At 38.6% G+C, this 10,928-nt stretch overlaps 1 protein-coding gene across 2 annotated transcripts; it reads right to left on the bottom strand.

The window, feature by feature from the left end:
* Positions 1-1,189: 1,189 nt before the first annotated feature.
* On the bottom strand, positions 1,190-8,622 carry LOC124261454 (kelch-like protein 24). 2 transcript variants are annotated; one of them, XM_046695768.1, is made up of 3 exons: positions 8,537-8,612; positions 6,626-6,710; positions 1,190-3,798 (listed from the first exon to the last, which is right to left on the bottom strand). In XM_046695768.1, exon 3 carries the CDS (start codon positions 3,790-3,792, stop codon positions 2,113-2,115), a length of 1,680 nt encoding a protein of 559 aa, XP_046551724.1. In that variant the 5' UTR covers positions 3,793-3,798; positions 6,626-6,710; positions 8,537-8,612; the 3' UTR covers positions 1,190-2,112. The 2 variants fall into 2 exon arrangements, with proteins under 2 accessions (XP_046551724.1, XP_046551725.1); XM_046695769.1 differs by lacking the exon at positions 6,626-6,710 and having other exon boundaries at positions 8,537-8,622.
* Between the last annotated feature and the right edge of the window lie 2,306 nt (positions 8,623-10,928).

The raw sequence follows: 10,928 nt of genomic DNA, 5'->3' as shown, positions 1-10,928 counted from the left end.
TTTGTTGACAATTGGATAAAAACAATGACATTTAGCTAAAACATTAGAATATGTACAAGACATACAAATCATAAAGCATTCTTTGTAAACCTGTAACAAGTTGTCAGCATGCTTTCACATAAGCTCAAATTGACCTTTGAGCCAATGGGCTGAAAAAACAACAAATCTGCAAACCCAACACCATACATTGCTTCCAGTGAGCTTCAACACTGTCAGCAAACAGAGCAAATCACATAAAAAACATTCGTAACCAACTCATTGAGGGACACACCCAGCAGTTATCTTGTAAGGCTTCGATGGGTAAACCCGATACCCGGGACGGGTGGGTAATGAGTTGGACCCGGGCACTCAATACCCACACCCGTTATTACCATATGACCAATAGATTAAACAATGTAATATGTTATTCTTTCATGATTAGAAGGTTGTATTGTCTTTGAAGATTTAGACATAATTGTGCAGTCACCTGTTTTGAACATAATACATGGTTAAGATATTATATAAACTCGAAATTGTAGCCTCTGAGCCGAAGAATATATTGCCAATTCTTACAAATTTGATGTCAGGAATGAACCTAACGGGTATCCGGGTAGGGTAGGGTAATAGGGGGTGGGGACCCGTCCAAGCCCTATTTTCTTGTAGGTTATTGAAAGTGGCAAGTGATACTTGAAACGTAAGAAGAACTTGCACTGGTTCAACCATATCAAATGACAAGAAGATCACCAGACGAACATTAAGATTCATTCAGTATCACTGGTGCATATATGTATGTTGTCTTGGTGATGTTTTGCCCTTTTGAAATACTCTCGTTCTTTTTTGTTTTGCAAGCTACATTACAAGAAACAGAATTTGTCCATTATTGGAAACAGAGTAATCAAGACAACTGTCATATTTACAACAAATATTCATTATGAGCCATACTTATATGAGTATAATATAAAATGTGTCATCCTTGCACTTTCTAGTTTCCTGGGCTCCTCACCGCTGGAATTTCCATGGTTGATACATTGGCAGGACTAGTTATAGGTTTTCATGGGACCAAAGTCAGCAAATCCATTTAAACTTGTCAGCAATTTTCAACGTATTACATGTCAGAGATCTGTGAGAGGGAACGTTAATAATTTATGGCTGGTGTGTGTGTGTGTGTGTGTGTGTGTGTGTGTGTGTGTGTGTGTGTGTGTGTGTGTGTGTGTGTGTGTGAGAGAGAGAGAGAGTGATGATTATGTACAAAGTAAGTGACCCCACTGCATGTCATTTACAAAATCAATGACACCCTCCCCCACTCCCATAATTTTTAGGCATAACCTTTTAATATATTAATGTACAAAATTGATATCATCCCCCTACCACCCCAGAAGTAAATGGGTGAAATCTCCCCAAAAATCTCTCTTTAAAACCTCCCTCCATAAATTATGCACGGACCCTAAATAATCAAGATCAAGTCTGTATCAGACAATCTAGTGATTGACATCATGCAAATTGATCTACGCAACTGATATCTAAAAACTTAAAGTCAATTCCTCTTTAAATTAATAGTTTGAATTAATAAAAAATGTCATGTCCTCATAAAATATCATGATTAGTTCACACACACACCTGACGCATGTAGAAATAGAAACATCCATTCAAAACAACATTCATAGATCAAGCAATGAATGAGTAATGGGATAAAATAAATTAACCAAACAGGCAGTGGAGTACGCTGAGTATTGTTTTCCTTGATAGTTTAATGGGAAATGAAGATTTCTTGATATACGCCAGTCAGGCTACAAAATGATATAATGTCATGATTCTTATGTTTAGGTACAGGGGCACCTGGAATGACTTTGATCTTACATAATGCTGCTTTTCAAAAAGAGGTTCATTGTCTCTGAGGTATGCAAAAAAGGTGGACTTAGATCAAAGTGGGAAATCATCTTTCCTCAAAATATAATCTTTCATCAAAATTAGACTAAAATGTTAACCAATTTGTTAACGCATAACAAAAATCTTGTTACTAAATAAGGTAGAAGTATAAGTAAATGTAAATTGTTCTAAAAGAGCACACAAATGCAATAATTAGACGATACAATTGGAATTTTTTTCCATTAGAGACCAAGATGGCCCAGATGATTAACGGTATCCATGATGAGTGCTACACTCATACTTCAAATGATGACGGTTGATGACCACTTTCAGCCAGTCAGAGTCGCACAGAGATCTTGGGAGCCTCTCCCTGGCGACGATGACATCGCTTGATGTTGGATCAAAAATCCTCAACTCATCATAGTACTTTGTGTCTCCGACTTGAAGGATGAGAATTTTTCTGTTGTGATTGACGATGCGGAAATACTCGCAGTCTAGATTCTTGATGACACTGACAATGGCTGGGTAGGATTTTTGTGTGTACTTGATGACATTTCCATCTGGACTGACGACATATATGGCATCATCGATAGTCAACGCTTGACTCCAGCACGTGTTGACGGGTAGGTTACCCAAGACAGTGCTGGTTCGTGTCCTGGTGTTGAAACTCTGGAAGACTGCTGTCTTCCTGTCCAGCCTGTCCTTCTTGCCTCCGAACATGTAAATTGTTTCCTTCAAGCTTGAAGCTGAGAGCCCTCCCACTGGAAGAAGGAGGTCACCAACCTTGGTCCACCTGTTAGCGTGAATATTGTACTCTTCTATTCCCGAAACAGCAGCATTAACAACAAACCCTCCAACTGCATACAAGCTATCGCCGACGGACACAAGCTCATGGTAGCATCGGCCTTGCTGCAGGGGTGAACATTCAATCCATCTGTTTCTCTTGGTTTCATATTTGACAAGGCGGTTCTCGGCCACTCCTGATGTTCCTCCACAGACATATATATCTCCTTTCAAAACACAGGATGCTTTGCCATCAGCAAAGTATGGAAATTTGGCAAGAGCAAAGGATTTTTTTCTCTGGAGACTGAAACAGGCTACTTCCTGTCTGCGACCATCAACCATCACAAGGACCTGTTCGTTGCGTTCTCTGAACATCTGATACTGTGCAGGGGTGAGTTCCTGTCTGTGGCCACCCTGTTGCATCTGTAGGAGATGATCGCAGCAGTCGGGATTCTCTCGGATGCAAGGCTTAGTCTCCAGCAATGTACTGATGTAGTTGCTGTTCATCAGAGGCAGTCTCAGGTTGTGAAAGATCTCATTGATGTCTGCCAGACGCTTGCGGTCATGTTCAAGCCAGGGTAGAACTGCATCACAAACTGTCTCCTCATTTTCCACATTCAGATTGTCTTCATTAATGATCTGGAACAGTTCTTCTTTCGTCAGCTCCAGGAAGTCCTCACTGCGGCATACAGACTTGAAGTTATCGATGATGTAGTTCCAAGCATGCTCTGTGAGTCTTGTACAGCTGTAAGCCTGGCTGATCCTCCAGATGGCGATGCAGGTCTGGGGAGTCAGGTTCTCACAGTAGTTCTTCTCACACACTTGCTGCAGAGTGCTGATTTGAAAGAGACTCGCACCATGGAGAATGTCCATGGTATTCTCTGCGGTGATGACGATGTTACCGCAGTAGATGAAGTTCAGGATGGACTGGAACACACTGGCCTGGATGTTGTGGATAGTAACAAGCCCATCTAGAGACTCACGCATCCCCGAAGTATACATGGCGTTGAAATAGGGTGACACAGCAGAGAGGATGACACGGTGGCAGGGGAACGTCTTCCCTTCTACGGAGATAATAGTATCGCAGAATCGGCCACTCTGCCAAAGATGAGACAGTCCCTCAGCGAGGTGACTCTTGTGGACGTCACTGTGGAAGTCCTGCATTGTCTACTGCAAAACAAGGGAAGTAACTGTAAGCAAAGGTTACAAAAATTTATAGCTCCTAGTTCCTGAAAATTTAGTAACTGTCAGTAAAAGTTTAAAAATGCTGTTCTTTTGATATTACAGTTTCATCAAAATAAGGACTGAAAATATATGAAAGTCAATATCACTTTCTTGGTTTTGTATAATGGGATCACTCTGTTGCTGGGTTGTTTTACTGGACAATACAATCGTTACTGATTAAATGTTTGACAAGGGAGTTTATGCAATAAACATGTAATACCTCACATTATTGTCATATTGTTGGGCAATGTCACATTTAACCTGTAAAAATTAAGACTGATTATTTTAAGTTAGCATTTTCACAAAGTGTTAGATCTATGTAACTGTTCTTTTATTGTTGATTTATCAACACCTTTTGTAACATAATCACAGCAACTTTATAAAGCACTTAAAGCACACTATCTACTTACAGGCTCTAAGACATATTGCTTTTACTTAAATCTCTAGGGGCCATTAATATACATGAATATTAGGCCAGGGATCCAGACTTCTCAACTAAGCTTCCTTGGCAATTAGGAACAAAATTATCTTACTCAGTGTTGGGATTTTTTGCTAAATATCTATTATTTAAGCTAAGGGGTATTGTTTACACTGTATATAATACAACAATGTCGAACTAAGCATTAAAGCCTCTTCACTTTTTAAATTTGTAAAGGTTTAGATTATGAACCTCTGAGCAGCTAAAGAAAACTTTGGCAAAGGTTGAATTTACAGTATCTCTCCATCTAGGACATATAGCACAAGCTAGAGAACGTGCACCTGACGAAGGACTCACATGGCAGCAATACAGCTGATATGGATCAAGGCAATATTCATCAGGTCATTCGATCTTCATATAATAATTTGTAATGAAAAAGCAGAATAATCAATAAGTTTATATGTGGAATACCTGTTGCAGAAACTTAATGTTACATATTGCAATTAGAAATGTTCCAAGAGGGAAAGAGGGACAATCATATTAGGAGGCGCATCGTCTAATTACAAATTACATCATCTAATCAATGGAGGGTAGCATATTACAATGGGTGTCCTCCTATTACAAAGGGACATCATCATGTAAAAAGGGCATCATCTTATTATAAAGGGGCATTGTCTTATTACAACAGGGATAATTTATTACAAGTGGCATCATATTATTAGAAGGAGCATCATCTTATTATAAAGGACATTGCTTTATTTACAAGGGCATCATGATATTACATGGGACATTGTCTTATTGCAACAGGCATAATTTATTACAAGTGGCATCATATCATTAGAAGGGGCATCCTATTACAAGAGGCATTGTCTTATTACAGTGGGCCATCATCTTATTACAAGGAGCATCATTTTATTATAAAAGGACATTGACTTATTACATGGGATATTGTCTTATGACAATGGACATCATCTTATTATTAAGTATCATTGTCCTATCACAACAGGCATAATATATTACAGTGGTGCCATCTTATTTGAAGGGGGCATCATCTTATTATTATGTCTCATTTCAAAGGGCCTGAATTGAATATTTGGGGCCTTGTCTTTTTACTTGGAATATTAATACTTCATGATTAATGTCCTTTTACTGTCAGCATTCTTTCAGTACAATGGTCACATTATATTTCTAGGGGCATTGTTTTATTACAAGGGGTATACTTTTATAAGTATGAGTGTTTTTTAATTACTACTACTACTTGTGGTATCATCATATTTGGGCCATTCTGAAGGGAACATCAAGGAGATTTTATGTCAGCTTCAAAAGATGATCGCCTTTATATTGAGTGAACATGAGAATTTATTATTGTGATACACAGATCTACAGAAATACGTTTTGCATAAATTTTGCGATAACTGTATATTTTAGGATTTAATTTAATTTTTGACAAAGCAACAATTTTATAATAAAAAATGTAATATTAACCAACTTGACTCATTAGGAAACATGTATTTCAAGGCATTATTTTCATAGACCTAAATTAGCTGTGAAAGAAACTAATGATAGGCTGCCTCATCAAGACACAAGGCTTTGTAAATATTAATGACTCCTGGATCATGACTACTATGCTATTGCTGCTGCAGCTGATTCTGAGGTAGAAGTTCACTAGCCTTTCTGAAGGGACACAGGGTCGTTCTGCAAAATTACAGAGAAATTATACCTCAACCACAACACTCAAATCTGTTTATACCCATAATCAACCTGACTCAACATTCTCATGACATCGGTATTCCAGACTACAGTTATTGGGCAAAATTTCTGCATATTGGGCAAAATTTCTGCACAAGAGTTACTTCCCCTTGTTTATTAATCCATGATTTCATTTGAGTTCATAATCTTAACCGGACATCAACAAATTGACAAGATTATAAACCAGTTCATATTTGCATGTGTAACATCTGAGATTACACTCAGCCACTGCAGTTTCCACTAAAATGGAAGCCTGACAGCTGGCACTCTAGATCAAATACTTAGTGTATCCATCTGACAAGTGTAAATTGACATGGCTCCCATGATCGAAGCTATGAATTAATTGCATTGACCACTTTCTAAAGTGCATCGTGTATTCACAGTTCATTTTTCATGGCACAAATCAATTATAATGACTTTCAGCTAGAGTAAATCCCTTCATTCACATATAATCTAAATAATATAGAATATAAATATAGCATTTGTGACTTTCCTTAGTGTTTTGAGAATCTCTTGTAAAATGTTGAAGCCAGTCAAAAATCCTCTCATATCTAAATCTAAGAAATGTTAAGAAAATGTCCTGGTTAAACCATGACAGAACAATACCTGTTAACCCATTAACAGCCTTACATAACACTGACACAGGAATACCATTCATCATTTGTAGTCGTTATCTACATACATCATTCATCTGCAAGATAAAACAAAACCACAGTTTATTTAGGATTTCATATGAAAATCATGAACACTATTTGGAAACAATGCATTAAATGTGACAGAATAAAGATGCAATTGTTTTCTAAAGCTTGTTTGTTTTACATGTAACTCTTTCCTGTTTTACTCCAATTTTGCAATTTCTTCCATTTTGTGTAAGAGCTAATTATTTTCCTCGGCAATGAGAAACAAGTTTACATAACATACAAGTTCAGAATGAAACAGTGGAATTTATATTCGACCAAATTTCCATATGCAAAATATAATATTTGCATAACGGTGGATCCTGAATTTACTAATCTGGTTTAGTCTACAATACAAATGCACACAGTAGTCTTAATATCTTTATATAAAGTCGTGTTTAGCGTAACAGGAAATACAGTTACAATGGTAAATCATCATGCGTAGTAAATTTGTATCTCAAATTTCACATTTTCATTGACAAAGTCACCTGGCCCGATATGATGCACTCTTTGACTTTCACAATACACAAAATAGCAATTTACCCAATTATGTGCATTATGTGCAAGAAAATATGATATTATACAACCTATGTTGCGTGTAAGGAACAAAGCTGATATCTGATAATGTGGGGCTCATCAGTGGACTCCTGCAACCTGCATTAAGCGAGGGATGACAGTATGTGCATTATATCTTGTCACATAGTCATATATTCAAGGTTTTATTACTTAAGTCCATGTTATGTAAAAATATGTCAAAATGACAAAAACAAAATTCTTAAATGGCCAGAGACAGTGATGGTGATTGATGCTACATAGACAGACACATAAATCCTTACATTCAACATTTACTTTGCATCTGTTTTAGATATATATGCCAGACATACATAATTAATGAGGAAGAGATTCAGAAACACAAATATGATTATTTAGTTTAATATACTGAATGCATGAATGTTTGATTCACTAACAGACATTACGTGGAAAGCCTATCAGCATAAATTGTAACAGGATATAATGCAATCGAAAATGTCCAAAGGTTTAGTTCTAGAGACCGAAGGTATCTTAAATGTAAAAAGTGGTTGAGCTGCCATTGATTTGTGTTGAGATCCCAAAAATAATTTTTTTTCTCACCCCAGGTTCTATATCAAATCAATATTTACCAAATGTTTGATACATCACAAATGTAACTCTAAAGGGAAATGACAAAGAAAAATGCACAATAGTTAAAGTATAGGTATTTCTGAAACACCATGTTGAATGACAGAATTCTATGTGTAAAATCTTTCCTTTCCTTTAATTATATTCGTAGCATTTTGAATGATATAGGTAGTTTCATTCAAAATTAATGACATTAAGGAGGTCATGCGCATACTCCAACATACAACAAATATGTCAACACTGAACACATCTATTTATACACAAAGGCCTCAATCGTGAAAGTGCACCAGTTTGAATGGTCAGATGAAAAAATGGGCGTGGTTTCCAATGTTATGAGACGTCGATATAGTCATTTGTCATTGAACTTAATCAATACACTCCAGCACTGTCAATGTCAGTCGAGCAAAGGTCAGGCGGAACACACTAACACACTGGCAACAACACTAACATTCACCGTACGTTACCATAAACTGTATACAAACCGCAGTTAAGCTCAGCTAGTCGCGAGCCCAGCGAGCTATTTATAGCCCGCCCAGCTCCGGGGCCAGCTGATGTACTCCATACATAGCTTCGTATAATATATTTCATTTGGCCACTAAATTCATTATTGAAGGTCACTTTTCGCCAGGAGGACGTTATCTGTGTTGTAACTGAGACATTATATGTCAGTAACACAACTTACTGTTCCTAATTCAGCTCGACATAGCCAAAAACCCTGCTCTCTGACAGACTTCCAGATGTAAACAAACCAGGGTATTTCTGATTGTGACGTTTATGAGTCAAGGGAAGATAACTCTGTTCCTACTTTGACCTTCATGACGTAGGAATGGGCAGTAGTGACACCTGCGTGCGTTCCAGAAATAAACGTGACACTAATATTATTTGTCTCGTCTGATAGGGGAGGCCCTGTATTCTAACAAAGCAATACTCAAAATAGCTGACTGTGAAAAAGTGCGTGCGTGCGTGCGTGCGTGTGTGTGTGTGAGAGAGAGAGATGGTGTTTAACCACGAGTGAATATTTTACTTTAGGCGAGGTTAGATGCACTCCAGATATTACGTGGCACAGCTGCTAAATTATAATGAATATGTTCACATTTGGGTGACATTTGTGTATTATATATATTTGGTTGGGTTAATTCTAACCGCATCGCGGCTCTCGGCTAGGTTAATTCTATTGTCCCATATTTCATGCTTTTGTTTGTTCGCAGAAACAAGGGAAATGATTCGTCAAGGCCTACAAAGACAGCGAGCACCATGGAGAAAATGCAGTATACCAACAAAATGGCAGGCGTTTCACTAGTGAACAATTGTCTTTCTGTGATAGGATATTTATTCATATAACGAACGCTCGCTTCTGTCCGTAGTCTCCGTTCAAATGTGGTTCACTCCTATTATAACTACTCCCAATTTGACTACTTGTCCAATACACAATTTGTTCCAGTCAAATGGTTTTAATTACTAGATATCTCCCCTCCATCAGGTAGACTGTTCCACCATAATGATATTATATATATATATGAAACAATTACAGCTGTACCATGTTCATACAATATCTATTAAGTTAATTACATAACTATGTGTACTTCAACGGCTAAACGACCGCCTCCGTGGTGTAGTGGTTAGAGCGTCCGCCCGGAGAGCGGAAGGTCGCGGGTTCGATCCCCGACCGCGTCATACCAAAAGACGTTAAAATATGGTGCTTGTTTGTTCTTGCCTGGCGCTCGGCATTAATGGGTACAACAAGGACTGGTCGACTCGGAGTCAGTATAACGTGTCTGAGTGGGGTATTCATGCTTCACTGCGGCATGGTATCTCAGTGGGCTAGCACTATAAAACCAGCTTAGTCTGGGCTAGTACAAGCAGCCGCACATACACATACACACGCATGCAGGTCGTCATATGAGCGAAATATTCTCAAGCACGACGAAAAACCCAATTTCACCTCACCTGACTTCAACTGCTAAACATATGAATGTGGTTGCAACACGAGGTATTCATGTCCTCATGACAATAACATGTCCGGTTATGTTAGGTCATTGATGTGGAAGAGTTCCGTCTTCAACAGCAAGGAAACGACGTCAGTGTAGGAGAGAAAGTCACAGGAGAAAAAGGTCACCGTCAAAGGTTTTCAAAACACTATGACAACAATTACTTTTGAGTTTTTTGTGAGACTTGACTTCTGATTCTGACTGAGTGTTAGGGCGAGTACACCATGTATTGTTAATATAGTGATCTTTCAAATGTTTTCAAACCACTACCATAACCTTTTTATCGTGAATTATACCTGTCAATGTCCTCATATCGCCTAATAATACATCACCGTTTCGCCTACAGTCTTATCAAAACAACTTTATGCACCATTGCACACCATTTCCTGCCTATGTTACCCATGGAATAATGGACCAGCCTATGTTAAGGGATAAGAAAAACAAACAAATGTATGTGATTCACATTACTTTAATACATTAATAACTTTGATTTTAAATTAAAATAAATAAAGCACTTCATTGTCATCAGGAGCACACAGAGTTATGAGTTTGATTGAATTGAGTTCTCAGTTTAGCTTGAGGATGTGGCCAACAGCATCAAGGAACTGCATCACAGACTTCACACCGGTGGAAAGCTGCACCTTGAGTCTCTCGATCCTCTGATCTCGATCACGGTCTACACGTGCTCGTGGTCTCCTTGCTCCTCCCAAGTCCAAACTGTCGTCTTGTGCGCCTGTCTGCCTTCTCGATCTTCTTGAGCTCCTTTACGAATTGGTAGATGTTGGGGTGTGATCGGGGTATGCGTTTCTTCAAGCCAGAGTGGAATCCCTCAAGATGGTTGTTTGAGCGCGGGCCTGTGTTTTCGTGCTGGTTCCAGATGTGTGCTGGGAACTTGGCATCATCTTCAACCCAGGTGCTGGTGACGTAGTCGTTGAAGGCTGCTACTCTGTCGCCGTCGGGAGACTGCTCGATGACTTCAAACCAAGCATCTTGGACCTGGTTCAGGGGAAGGAGTGGCAAAGCAGCTGCTCGTCGAACGTGGGCTTGGACTGCTGGGTTGTTCATGTAGTCGCGAGACAGTCCCCT

Source organism: Haliotis rubra, unplaced genomic scaffold, assembly GCF_003918875.1.
Source record: "Haliotis rubra isolate DU_JTF1 unplaced genomic scaffold, ASM391887v1 Scf8, whole genome shotgun sequence".
Lineage (NCBI taxonomy): Eukaryota > Metazoa > Mollusca > Gastropoda > Lepetellida > Haliotidae > Haliotis > Haliotis rubra.
The sequence above is the reverse complement of the archived record's forward strand: the minus strand, read 5'-3'. Positions and strand labels throughout refer to the sequence as shown.